We start from the raw sequence: 13,880 nt of genomic DNA on the forward strand, positions 1-13,880 counted from the left end.
AAATGAAATCCTTGGATGCATTTTATCAAGGGGTTTTCTGTTGGGCACAATTTGGATGAAAATCTTTGACTCAAAAGGTTTTTGCTCCTGTCTGCAGCCCTACCAGTTTTCTCCCATGTCTTATAACCATGGAAGAAATTATAGTATCTGGGCTCTTTTCATGGCTCCTGAAGATGCAGGAAATCAAATCAGAACCACACCAGAGCAAAACCTTTGAAATGGACATAGCTCCTTTGACTAGACATTGATACATCTCTTCCAAGAGGAGAAAATCATTACGTACATATATAGATGGATGTATATAAAATACACGAGGAGGATAACTCCGCAGCATATGCATCCATATGGCCACACATAGTTTAACCATAGTATTTTATAACCCACACGTATCTCATACACGTGTATTATAAAATATGCATATTTTTACCCCACAACATGTATTCTTCACTTGTAAACACATGCCTACATGCAATGCATTGAAACCACATATATCAATACATTGAGCGTGCATAGTTTTCTAACCTATTTTTAAAATGTATGTACATATATTGTACGTGTAAAAGTAGGACTTATTCACGCAAGTTGGCCAATTTTAAAACATTCGTGTGTAAATGAAATTAAGCCGTTTACAAATTAGTCCACCAGTTCACCCAGTCCTCCTTCAGGTGATGGAGATCTTCCTGGCTTTTCAGCCTGAATGTCCTCCAGATCTCCCACCCGGTCCGCACCACAATAAACACATTTAAAATAAATTATGCCAGATAATCAGCAGGGGTAGTGACAAGGTCGGTGCCCACAGCTTCCGGGATATGAGGAGGAAGCAGACCAAGTGCTCTGCTTCGGCCAGGGGGAGGAAGGGGGCAATGAGTCTCCGATTAATCCTTAGGAGGCAAAAGCTATTTTAATAAATACATTTTTAACCTCATTACAGATATTTTCCTGTCCTACTCAACATCTTAAATGTTCTCCTCCTACCACTGCTACTCCTGTTGGAGAGAAACATGCAACCCAACTTACTAGGAATTGAAAAAGCAGCCAGCATGAATTTCTGGACAGGCTCCATTAGAAAAAAAAAAGTAACCAGCACATCCCCAATGTGTGAGCTTTTGGGTTGGGGTTGCAATACTAAGGCACAGTGACAAGGACGGGTTTCTAATGAACTTGGGGTTCCCCAGCCCCTGAATTAATGGTAGTGTAGTTAAAAAAAAAAAACCGATTTCCAAACAGATTCCTAAAAATGTCACTTACGTGAAGATGTTTAGGATGAACGAAGGTTGGCCCATGCACAATAAGAAATCCGCTGGCTGAAATGTTGGAAGGAGAATGTTCCTTGTGTGTAAAGAAAATTAGAAGACAGAGACCACAGCCCATGCAAACAAAAAAAAAAAAAAATCTGATTGATAATTAAAAGCAGAGGGACTGAATTGAAGCACAAATTCTTTCAGGCTGTAGAAATCTCAGGGTTCATTTCCAGATACCCCCAAGACAATTAAGAATCAGGCTGGAGCCCTTGACATTCCAACAGACCGCGATGCCTTCGGGGGATAATGTGGAAAGTACAAAAATAGAGCACTGTGTGACTCAGCTGGAAGAGCCGAGCCTAAGACTTGTACCATTGCGGTCAGATCCCCGATTTAATTATTCTTTGTGACAGGGTAACTGCTTAAATGTACAACAGGGACACGCTTTATTGATTTATTTGTGGTGAAATACCACAGTTGACATGTGTCCCTTCTGTAGCAGCAGGCCAAAGCCTTGAGATCATCTTTGCCAGTCCAATTTTGTTTTCAAAATTATGCTAAAGCGTACGAGGATTTACATAGTAAAATAGTAGATGAGGGCAGAAAACATCCATCCAGCACATTCAGTCTGCCCAAATATTTTGTCCAGCTACCTGTCCCAGAGTATGACCACCTGCAAGGTTTCGCCTTATCCAGGACAAGTCTGTTTATTCTCATCTTTGTTTACCCACCACCATCTTGGACAGAAGGATAGATGTAAGGTCCCCACTGAGTTCCCTCCATCACCCAACCACAAAGCGCTGTAGGAATTTAAATAGCCAGCATTACTGCCGTTGCCCAAATAACTGGCCCCCCCAGGTCCCCTGCGTAGCCTGCCAGACACATTTCTGCTAGGGTTGCTGGGTATTTCAGAACTTGAAGCTGTCAGGCTTTTAAACAAATCTCTCTAAAGCAGAATGGATGAGAGCTGTATTCTGATGCTGAAACCTCAGATTAGCTGACAGAGTAATGTAGAACATTTCCTTGCAGTAAAATTAACGAGCAAGTTCAGAGAAATGGGACCCAAGCCGCTTAGGGTACCAGTAGAAAAATAGTTACAATTTCAGCAAAGGTTTTAAAAACAGTTTATTTCTGGCTCTAGCCTAGATTGCGAAGGAGAAGGCGACTTATGAGACGGGTTTGTATTTGTCCCTAATAAGGCTATAGTTTGGTGTCCTCTCCACACCCCATTTTCTGACATGAAGGGAGGACTGACAGAGGTGATCTCTGGACAGGGTGGAAGGCTTTGTTTTTGATAGCCTTCATGTACTGAAATTAAAAAGCTCTCTCCTAAGCAAGCCAGCAGCTAAAGATTGTGCATTGCCCCAAGTACTCCCCAAGGGGGTCTAATATATTGAGAATGTATTGTATTGAGAATGTATTGAGAATGTCGGTATATAAAAATCCGAAATAAATAAATAATATACTGGGAAAATAAGGCGGAGCAACATTCTGCAAGCGTGAGAAGTCACCTAAGCAGCAGCAGCTTATTGCAGTGAAAAATTCTCCCCGTAATTTGAGAGAGAGAGAGTCAGGCTTTCAATGGCTGTAAATGAACTGCGGAGCATGTTGTTGATTTAAAAAAAAAAAAAAAAAAATGCTCTGGCCAGAAGCTGACAATTAAAGGCTTGGCTTAATCTCAGTCTAGATTTGAGTGTCTGGTTTAAGTAATTAGGTTTTGGTTAATTCTCTATTTCTAAACTTTGCAGGTTAAAACCAGTAAACGTGTATATAATTTCTGTGCTCAAGACGCACAAAGTGCTCAGCAGTGGATGGATAAGATTCAGAGCTGCATTTCTGATGCTTAAACAGGACCAATTCAAAGTGAAGCCAAGTGAACAAGAAACATGCCTGTGGCAGCCCGAGTTATGGGGAAAACAGTTGACCTATTACGGTTCCCTCCTTTTTTTTTAAATATATATATATAAAAGAGCAATTTTTTTTTAAACTGTTCCAGTTTAAAATTTGTGGCCATTGCCTTCTTTCTACAGTTCCTAGAAATGAACAGCTACAGAAGTGCCCTTGCCTGCGCTGCCAGCACTCCTGCGCTGAGGGAGTGCCCTGATGTTGCACTAATCGGTGTAGATTACGCCGGGCTTCCATTATCAGAAGTAGGTCACTGTTTCTCTCACAGAAGTGCGTCTTTCTCACAGGACGGGTGCTGCCTGAACTCCTACTATTTTCCTTCCCAAACTGCTTTGTTTTCTGAGTAAATTGTGTTGGAAATGGGGTTCCTTGATTCTTGCACAACAGGTCTTGGTTAAATGACACCGTAATGGGACACACAAAACTCAGGAGCTGTCATCCTCTGACAATGGTATAATCACTGGCGGGTGATTTCTATCCAAGAAAGGACAAATCTCTGAGGCTTTTTTTTTTTTTAGTAATCAATTTAGTTTGCTTTTATTGAATGTGAAAACTTATTTTAACCTGTAACCCAAGCAGCTAGGATCTGCCTGTTAAATAAGCAGGATCTCACAAGCCCTCCAGAATTACAATTTTTCAAGAGACCTCATGCCCACCTTCTCAAACAAACATTTCTGGAAGGAGAATGCACGGGCCCGGTGCGGCGCTGTGTTTTTCAGGCACAGAGAAATTGTTTTTAAACAAAACAGCTTGATCTTTCAATAGTTATTTAGTAAAAATGTTGCTTTAAAATAAATTCCTTCATTCATTCTCTACCCTTCAGCCCTGTTACAATTGCACTGTGGTTCAATGAAGGATTTTCTAGTGACCCATTTGGTGATAAGAGGCAGAAACAATCGAAGTGGATTACTCTTCAAGGAATAACCTCAGAACTAGCACAGAGAAGCTGATGATTATTTTTCTGAAAGGGCTCACGGTAAGACTTTGAAATGCCATTGTAACAAGCATTCTTACGTTGGAGATCGATTCAGACAGGCAAATCAGTAACTGGCCAAGAACATGGTCAGAAACAAAATTTAAAAACGACTTTGGGCTTCAGTTTTGTAGGTAAACACTAAGGTGTAATTACAGACTTTCGTACTAGGAGAAGCATGAAGGCTCTGTTCTGCTCCCCTGTAAATAGAAACGAGAGTAGGAAAGGTGAAAAGCTGAATGCACTAAATCAGTAATACAAGCATTTGCACTTAATACATTCCCAGGACACCCCTCAGTAGCTAACAGCAGAACAGCGTGGCACCAGCAGTTACAGGAGACGAAGTGTGTACAGAATTGGAGTTGGTCTGATGTAATTTTGTACTTAAAATTTTTTGCACAAACTGTAAGAATGTTTTTTATATATTTTTATTATTAGAGTTGGTAACGTGTTTGACTTAAGTCTTTAAAGAATGTTGTCTATAGCCAAAGTTAAATAGACCTTTTAGCCACAAGCATGTGTGATTATTAACTGGAGTCATTAAACATTGAATGCATTATGTTTTGAAATGTTAATACTGTATGTTTTGCATCTCATGTTGCAAAGTTTGTACTGTATATATATATATATATATATATATATATATATATAAAATGTATTTTCTGACTTTTCAGATAACTCTGCTTATAATTTAATTTAAAAGCTAATCTGACTTCATGTACTGCATTTTTAAGTTGTTGAATGGTGTACTTTTTATTTTATTTTTTTTTTTAAAGATCAGCTCTAGTTTAACAAAAAGCTATCTTGGGATTTTAGCTTATACATGGAAAAAGAAATACAACTGCTAGGATCGTGTAGCAAAAGTGACTGCAGAATTTTCTATTATTCTCAGTTTTTTAATCTTTACCTGTGGAAGTGGCTTTTTTGCACCTTGTTTTCTTTGTATATAAAGTACTTTTTCATGTACTTGTAAAATACTGATCCTACTGTTCCGTAGACTACTTTGAAACTATACACACCACCACTGCTTATTTTGTAACTGGGTTATTTTAACCATTGTATGTATTTGTTATATGACCTGTGTATGCTAACTATCTTGTAATAAATATACCTCAAGAAAAGTGTCTTAACATAACATGTAAATTTGGTTTTTCTAATATTGTTTGTGGCATCAGTGGGCACAGCACTTACCTACATCACATCGTTAAATGACTTGCCGAAGATCACCCAGTGAGTGCAGTAGCTAGAACTGGATTGGCTGCTAGAGCTTTGCGCCCAAAGCTTGCATCCACTACATTAGTTTGTCAGGATATCCACCTGAATAGGCACAAGATACATTGGAGACAGTCTGTGCAAATAGATCTCTCTCATGCATCTGTATTAGGACTATGCCAGGCCCGGTGTCTCATACCTGCAGTACACCACAAATATTGGCAAACGAATGATGTAAGTCAACACTGTTCCCATGATCAGACATGCTATGGTATTAATATAATCAAAATTGTTAAAAATGAACAAAAACACAAAAGGTCCTATGCACAGGAATAAATGTGTTTCCAGCAAGCTTTCACACTACTTAATATAGTCCAGTTTAGGCCCCCTCTCACCCAAAAAATGTACATCCACACATTATACACGGCCATCCTCCACATCTAGTACTCATTCCTGCACCGCCACTAAATGTTCAATACCACTAAGGGTAATAGACGGCCATCCCTTCCTCACCTCCATAAAAAGTTCAGTACCACCATGCCTAATACACATCCTCCCCTACATTTTATACTCATTTTTTGCTCTTTACATCAAAATTCCTATTTTGAAAGAGTCTATTTAATAAGATGTAATAACACACTAATGCAGATATGGTTAGTTAAAGTGCATTATCTTGTGATATTGGCAGTGTTAGTGTGACAGTGAGTACTGCCAATATCACAGGAAAAAGCTGGGACCCAATGCATCTCAAAATTAGCTGTGTTGCATGCCAAGTATCTGTAATAAGCAAATGGCTTAGAATGGATTACAATAAATGTGATCCGTGTTAAGTGCAGCAGTTAATAGAGATGTGCTTCAGGTAAAACTGTCATGTCAGGCTTCGTTTCGGGGCCTCCCCACGGGAATTTAGTTTTTCCCGTGGTTCGGGAAGGGGGGGGGGTTTCGTGGGCCCCGATTTTCAGGTTGGTGCGCACTAATGGGAGTTAGCAAAATTTCAGAAAAAAATCAATCTTTTTTCGGTTCTCCCGAACCAGGAAATTTCGTTGACATTGCCTAATTCGGGAAATACGATTGCACATCCCTAAGTAGTTAACACCACATCAAGAGTTGTGGTATCTACCTCAACGTGCATCCATAGGCTAGTGCTAATGCTGAAGCTCTTGGCCCCCATCTCTTGTGAATCCCTCAAGGAGCCTAAAGCCCTGAAATGGAAACCCTCTCCTACTGCACCAAATTCCCTTTACTGAAAGCCCTCCGTAAACATGTTAAGTTGTAAGCCCCGTCCTCCCACCAACATGCAAAAAGAGACATTCACGCCGGAGGAGCGCCCCCCCCCCCCCCCCCCAGGTTTCTAATGGGGCAGATCCCCAGTCACTCCTGCCCCACCAGCACCATCCAGAATAGCACTGCTGGTCTAAAAAGGACTCATTTATTCGGCCTTTTCCACTTATTGCCTCAAGGCAAATTACAAAACAAATTCTAACTACCAGTTACAGTCCATTGGCCAAAGGTCCTTTATAGTGGATCGCATTGAGAGACCCATAGTTTCTAGAATATATGAAGGGGTCTAGGAGAAGAGGGTTAACTAATTATGAAATTTTGTTGTAAGCTACTCAGAGTGGACCATTAGTTTGATAGGATAGGGTATCTAATACGGAAGTTCACAGAACAGATCCTGAGGTCAGATCCTTTCACTTGCTAAAATTGTATCTTAGAATCTAAAAGCCTTTGCAATCACAGAAAGACGAGTGCTGACAAAATTTGATACCAACTGTACATTACTTAATACTGAAAATATGCACATGAATTTACAGGAAACCAAAATGCATACAGTTAAAATAATAAAAAAAAAAATTTACCATGAAAATAGTCAAGTCTGTGTGTGTTTTCTTTGTGGCTGGTGACATAATCATTTCATTAACCAGCTCAAAAATATATATGATAAACATGCTAGGTTTTAGATTTTGACACTGCAATTTTATAATAAGCAGACTGCTTTGAAATGCCAGTGGTACATATGCACAATCCCAACACAACTCATTAATGGTTACGAGCCGCTCCAGAAGCTGTTGACCTTCCCAGCAGCAAAAACAATATATCTAGAGTTAAAGTTCAGGCACACCAGGTTTTCACCAAGTAAACAAATTTAATAAACTAGCGTGCAACATCTCATAACAAGACCAACATTCAACTTACATTATAGGGAACTGAAACATCGGGGATCTTGTGGAATGTCGCAGCATCGTTCCTTAAATTCTTTGAACCTTGGCATGCCGGGAATTGTACCGTGGATGCATCTTTTCGTCGACATTCTCGTAAATGTATCACAACTTGAATAAACTTTGCAAATACAAAATTCAATCTATTAAACAATTCAAAATCTGTTCTTTACAATTCAGTTCTAGATGAAATATCCATTCCTGTTCTACTCTGGATCAGTCCAGACAAGTGGGTTTATGCCTCCCTACCAGCAGATGGAGGCAGAGAACAAAACTTTGAGGCACTGCTACATAACAGAGAGTGCTACCTACAGTCCCCTCAGTATTTCTGTCTCTAGGACAGAGCTTTCCAAACCGTGTGCCGCCTGCAGCGTGCAGGTGTGTTACGCGCCGCACTGTGAACTCCATGAGTTTGGGGGGTTTTTTGGTTTTGTTTTTTTTAAGAGATTCACTTTTTTTTTTCAGTTCAAGGGGTTGCTTATTATTGGGCGATTTTTGCTGTCAATTGCATTCTTTTTGGGCGGGACTCGAGCCCAGCTGTCCCCGTCATTGGCTGCTGCCGACGAGGCCTAGCCACAAGGAGCACGTGGGCAAACAGGTACCGACTGCAAGCAAATGTCTGCAGATCCTGGAAGGTGTTATGCAGCACGGCAGGCTTAAACTGTTAATGGAGTGAAGCATTTAACTGGCATCAATCAAAGAGGTACATGAGTGCGGGGGCCAGACATGTGCAGGGGGGAGAGAGATGAGTGTGCGGGGGCAGACATGGTTGGGGGGAGAGAGATGAGTGAGTGGGGGGACAGACGTGCTGGGGAGAGAGAGATGAGTGTGCGGGGGACAGACGTGCTTGGGCTTGTTTTTTGGAAAATAGTACTTGGAATATTATATATTTTTAATATAAATGAAAAGTTTTCATGAGATAGGTTGTGTCGTGAAACATTTTATTTATATATATATTTAAGGAAACATACATAAATGGTTGAAACACATTTCGTTCGTTTAACCTTTAACCTGTGGTTTGCTAGTAGACTGAATTACCGTGTCGTGAAATTATGTTAGTCTAAAAAGTGTGTCGCCAACATGAAAAGTTTGGAAAGCTCTAGCAGATGGTAGAGGTACAAACCTGCAGGCTGGAGTTTCAAACAAACAATTTAAGAGATTTTGGCTTCCTGAGGTGCTCGGGTTCCTCCGTGGGATCATCCCTCAGAGGTTGAGCAGGGCGAGTGGGGGGTTGGAGATGCTTGGTTTGGCTCAGCCCTCATCATTGGTTGGGGGGGGGGGTGTGATGAAAGCCAGGGGTCCTGGTTCCCTCACCCCCTCTGCACTCAGCTTCTTTGGAAGCAGGGAAGTATTTGAATTTTCTTCCCTTCCCTGGCTCTGTTTGTGAGTTTGAAATAAAAAAAAAAAAGCTGTTTCCAGGCAGAAAAGGAGCAGGGCTGAGGCAGTTGAGCGGCTGGATGTCTCTGCCTGGTGGTGGGGGGGGGGGGGGGGGGGGAGCAGCACCGTTTTCTCCTCACGTCAGCAGGGGCAGCAAAGTTTGTTGCAGCTGTGGTTAGAAATGGGCTCTCCTTTATTCGGCTGCATTTTGCGGGGAATGTGTCTCTGGGAGGTTCTGGGAGCCTCCGGGCAGGGGGGGTGCGGCGGCAGGAACGCGAGGTCAGCTGGACGGGTTCTGGAGGAGCCGGCAGCCATTTAGTCAGCAAGTGCTGGGAGTCAGGCTGCTGTGGTGGAGCCTCACGACTCCCCTTTCACACTGTTTCCCGTGGATCAGGGCCCTGCCGGTGGCAGGGGAAGGGGGATCAGGCGCAGGGGGACATGGACCCGGACACCCCTTCTTCGGATCCGAAAGATTTTTCCACAGATTTTGTTCTTTGGCTCCATAAGGCCTATTTGGCCAGAAAGGGAGAAGGGTCCAAGAGGCTTTTGCCCTGGAAGTCGGGGATGGCTAAGAAACCTAGACTTTTGGATGCATGCAGAGTCCAGAAGGATCCTGCGAGCCTTGGGTCGCAGATGAGCTGCGGTAGAAGACGACTCTTCAGAGGAGGTGGATGATCCGGATCAGATGCAGGGAGGGTGGTGGATCCAGATGTGGACCCTGTTAGTACCTTAGTGGATCTGCTGCAGGATCTGGATCAAGACCCTGTCGGTGCATTGGGGGATCCAATGCAGGATCCGGACAAGGTTCTGATCGCAGACAGTGACGACCCTCAGGTGGTTCTGCAGGGATCAGCAGGGCCTGCTAATTCCCCAGGTGCTGGAGATTAAGGTCACTCAGGAAGGTTTGGATAATGAAGGGGTAAACACAGTCCTACAGCGATTACGGGGACCCTCATGGCTTTTCCATTGCCGGAGGATCTGGAGTGGGAATCTCCCAAGTATGCTTGAAGGTGGCCAGGGCCATGGCTAAGTTATATCCCTTGCCAGGACAGACGGCATCCTGGAAATTCCCAAGGTGGATGCAGCAGTATCCTTGGTTACCAAGACGATGACCATCCCGGTGGCAGGTTCTGCTGCACTGAAGAAAGTGTAGGATCCGAATCTGGAGGTTTCCTTAAAAGTCTGTTCGAGGTATAAGCCTCGAGTCTGCGTGCGGCAGCGCACTAAATCTTGACGCAGAGAGCCTGCGTGCGCCGGGCACGGAAGGCGCACAATAAGCGGTCGAGATCGGCTGAGGCGGGTGAAGCTACCCGCTTGGAAGTGGCTGACGAGGAGGATTTATGTTGTGCCTTGGCAGTGCCAGCTGAAAAACTAAATGGCGGATAGTTTTGCCACCTCAGTTTCACCATATGTGCGTGCAATGTGCAAAGCTTTGAACTAGTGGCCAAAATGTAAACTAATCCTCTCCTGTGTCTCTCCCCTGCCCAGTATTAGGATGATATTCCCTAAAATGCACGAGGGAGCCCTTTTATAAATATGGGCTTATCTAAACTTTTGTTTTTACATCATAAACATTAAAATAAAAACAGCAGTAAGCCTAACAAAGGCATTAATGGCAAGGAACAGGAAATTTATATAACTCAATGAAGACTTTAACCCAAATGGTATAAATCGCAGAGAGATACATTCTTGCTCCTCATTTCCTAATCCGGACATTCGGCGTTATCTCCTAATATTTACACGGCAACAGTATCCAGCAACATCAGCATCTAAAGCTTAAAGAACCACCAACAGCTCTGACTTGGCATGGATCAATATGTAACGTAAGGACCATCCTATTCTCTAGTTCCTGCTTGTATTGTGCTGCTTGTTGAGAATCTCCAGCTGTACCCTATGACATGTTGGCTTTCCATCCTAACATTTTTGTGGATCGGTATTTGCCATGCATATCTATGCTACTGGAAAGCCTCCAATCATTCATAGTGATGCAAGCAAACATGAATTTAGTATGAGGTCCCATTCTATTCTGCCTTATCACAAACTCAGGGCAGTAATGAAACCTGGCAGGTTAACAAAGCCCTTACTAGATGCCATTGTGCAAGCCAGAAATCAACTACTTTGGTCATTAAAGGCTTGCTGGTTAATAGAAACATAGAAACATAGAAATGACGGCAGAAGAAGACCAAACGGCCCATCCAGTCTGCCCAGCAAGCTTCACATTTTTTTCTCATACTTATCTGTTTCTCTTAGCTCTTTGGTTCTATTTCTCTTCCACCCCCACCATTAATGTAGAGAGCAGTGATGGAGCTGCAACCAAGTGAAATATCAAGCTTGATTAGTTAGGGGTAGTAGGGGTAGTAACCGCCGCAATAAGCAAGCTACACCCATGTTTATTTGTTTTACCCAGACTGTGTTATCCAGCCCTTATTGGTTGTTTTTCTTCTCCCCTGCCGTTGAAGCAGGGAGCTATGCTGGATATGCGTGTAGTATCAGTTTTTCTTCTCCCCTGCCGTTGAAGCAGAGAGCTATGCTGGATATGCGTGAAGTATCAGTTTTTCTTCTCCCCTGCGGTTGAAGCAGGATATGCATTGAAAGTGAAGTATCAGGCTTATTTGGTTTGGGGTAGTAACCGCCGTAACAAGCCAGCTACTCCCCGCTTTGTGAGTGCGAATCCTTTTTTCCACATTTCCTCTTGCTGTTGTAGCTTAGAGTGATGTTGGAGTCACAGTAACCATGTGTATGTTTATTGAATAAGGGTATTATCTCCAGGCAGTAGCAGTCATTCTGGCGAGCCACCCACTCTTTATTGACGGCCTCTTGATTTTATGGATCCACAGTGTTTATCCCACGCCCCTTTGAAGTCCTACACAGTTCTGGTCTTCACCACTTCCTTCGGAAGGGCATTCCAGGCATCCACCACCCTCTCCGTGAAGAAATACTTCCTGACATTGGTTCTGAATCTTCCTCCCTGGAGCTTCAAATCGTGACCCCTGGTTCTGCTGATTTTTTTCCTATGGAAAAGGTTTGTCGTTGTCATTGGATCATTAAAACCTTTCAAGTATCTGAAAGTCTGTATCATAGTATCTGAAAGTCTTTTAGGGTCTTTTAGTAATCAGTCAGCACAAATGTATCATCACCTTGCGTCACCCATCCAGTGCTAAAAGGTTTGTGTAGCAACTTTAGTAACATTATTAAATTATCTGAGAAGAAAATAGCATGAACAGGTCGTGCTTGGGATTTATTAGTAATTTCTGTGGGGGTTTTTGCCCCGTTTTATACCCCCTTGCAACTCAATTTAGCCCAGTCATTAGAGCAATAGACATCAGCTAGGAGCCATGCAATCATGGACCATAAATCCAGCCACTAGGTGCTACCACTGCATAATGACTGGGCTTACTTGATGGCCCACCCCCTCCCTACCAGTCACAGTTCTATACTACATCCTGTACACAGACCACTACTGAACTCTCCTGGGTAATGCTAGTAGGTAGTATGTGTATAATCCATTTTTCCTTTCCTGTTTGTTGAAAAGGTATATTGTTCCAGTTCACTATTCCTCCTTTTGTTAATAAAGTTCTTAGTTTGTTAACCTTGTCTGTTACTGGTCAATGAGTCACAAAAGTATGTAACTGAGTGACCTCAGTATTTTTGGTGTTTGGTTTCTAGGGGTCAGTTCTTGGACCCTTAGGGTTTTGTGGGGTTGTAATGGCCCTGGAAACCATCAGGGGATAGCTTCCAAAGCAGAGCACTTGACAAGAGGCAAGCAGGAACCCAGTTGGTGAGCAGATTGCCAGTGCATGGGCATATTCTCAGATGCAAGTTCTAGAATGTGATCAGCTGTAAGAATCCTACACATGACTAATCTTTGTGTGGCTGGGCCTGGCCAGCTCTGCTTCACCGGACAGAAAGACGGTGGTGGACAGAACATACAGGTATTTATTTATTTGAGTTTTTTCTATACCGGCATTCGTGATGGGAATCTCGTCATGCCGGTTTACAATTAACAAGGTGTGACACGAGGAAAAATAATTATAATAACACTAGCAAGTGTCCAAAGAAAAACTAGCAGTTACAATAAAAGAGGGACATATTACAACTTGGAACGGTGAGGAGGTGAAGGTAATTTAACAGTTAAAAATAAAAGAATAAACCTACCAATTTAAAAGAGATTGTAAACACTTAAGGAATTGTCAAAGTTGTTGCATACCCTGTTGGGTGGTCAGAGTTAATTAAGTTGAAATTAGGTTTTGTTGGTGTCTGGGAAGGCTTTCATAAATAACCAGGTTTTAAGTCTTTTTCTAAATGTTGGAAGGCAGGGTTCCTGTCTCAGTTCTGGTGGGATGGAGTTCCACAAAGTAGGTCCTGCTGTGGAAAAGGCCCCGTCTCTAAGAGTCATATGGTGAAAGGTTTTGGCAGGAGGAACCTGTAGTGAATCTTTGTAGGACTCTCTGATTGGTCTTGCGGAGGTATGTTTTTTAAATGGTATTTGGAGGTCAAGGGGAGAGAGTTGATGGAATGCTTTTGTAGATGGTAGTAATGGATTTATATAAGATTCTATAGTGAACTGGCAGCCAATGCAAGTCTTTGAGAATTGGAGATATGTGGTCTCTTCTTCTTGTGTTTGTCAGAATTCTGGCCGCCGTGTTCTGAACCATCTGAAGGGGTTTAGTGTGAGAAGACGGGAGACCTAATAGAATGGAATTGCAATAATCTAACTTAGCGAAGATTATTGATTGCAAGACAGTTCTGTAGTTGTGGGTGCGGAAAAGCGGTTTGATTCGTTCAGATGTGCAGTTTATGGAAGCAGTCCTTAGTGGTTTGATTAATGAAAGATTTTCGATTTAGCCGATTATCGATGATAGCTGCTAGGTGTCTTACTTGTGATGTTTGAAAGCCGGTTGGTGGATTTGAGGCGAGGTTGCTATTTTTGGTGGAAATTATGAGAAGTTTGGT

At 42.5% G+C, this 13,880-nt stretch overlaps 1 protein-coding gene across 6 annotated transcripts in view; it reads left to right on the forward strand.

The window, feature by feature from the left end:
* The window catches only part of SBF2 (SET binding factor 2), a 469,097-nt gene that overhangs the window by 429,770 nt on the left and 25,447 nt on the right, over positions 1-13,880 (forward strand). For 3 of the 6 annotated variants that reach the window (XM_029582714.1, XM_029582713.1, XM_029582715.1), the window contains one exon: positions 2,990-5,243. In XM_029582714.1, the coding sequence (XP_029438574.1) occupies positions 2,990-3,088 (99 nt within the window). In that variant the 3' untranslated portion in view covers positions 3,089-5,243. Of the gene's footprint in view, positions 1-2,989; positions 5,244-13,880 lie in introns of those variants that run through there. The other 3 variants (XR_003853249.1, XR_003853248.1, XR_003853250.1) reach the window with 3 other exon arrangements.

Source organism: Rhinatrema bivittatum, chromosome 17 (genome assembly GCF_901001135.1).
Source record: "Rhinatrema bivittatum chromosome 17, aRhiBiv1.1, whole genome shotgun sequence".
NCBI lineage: Eukaryota > Metazoa > Chordata > Amphibia > Gymnophiona > Rhinatrematidae > Rhinatrema > Rhinatrema bivittatum.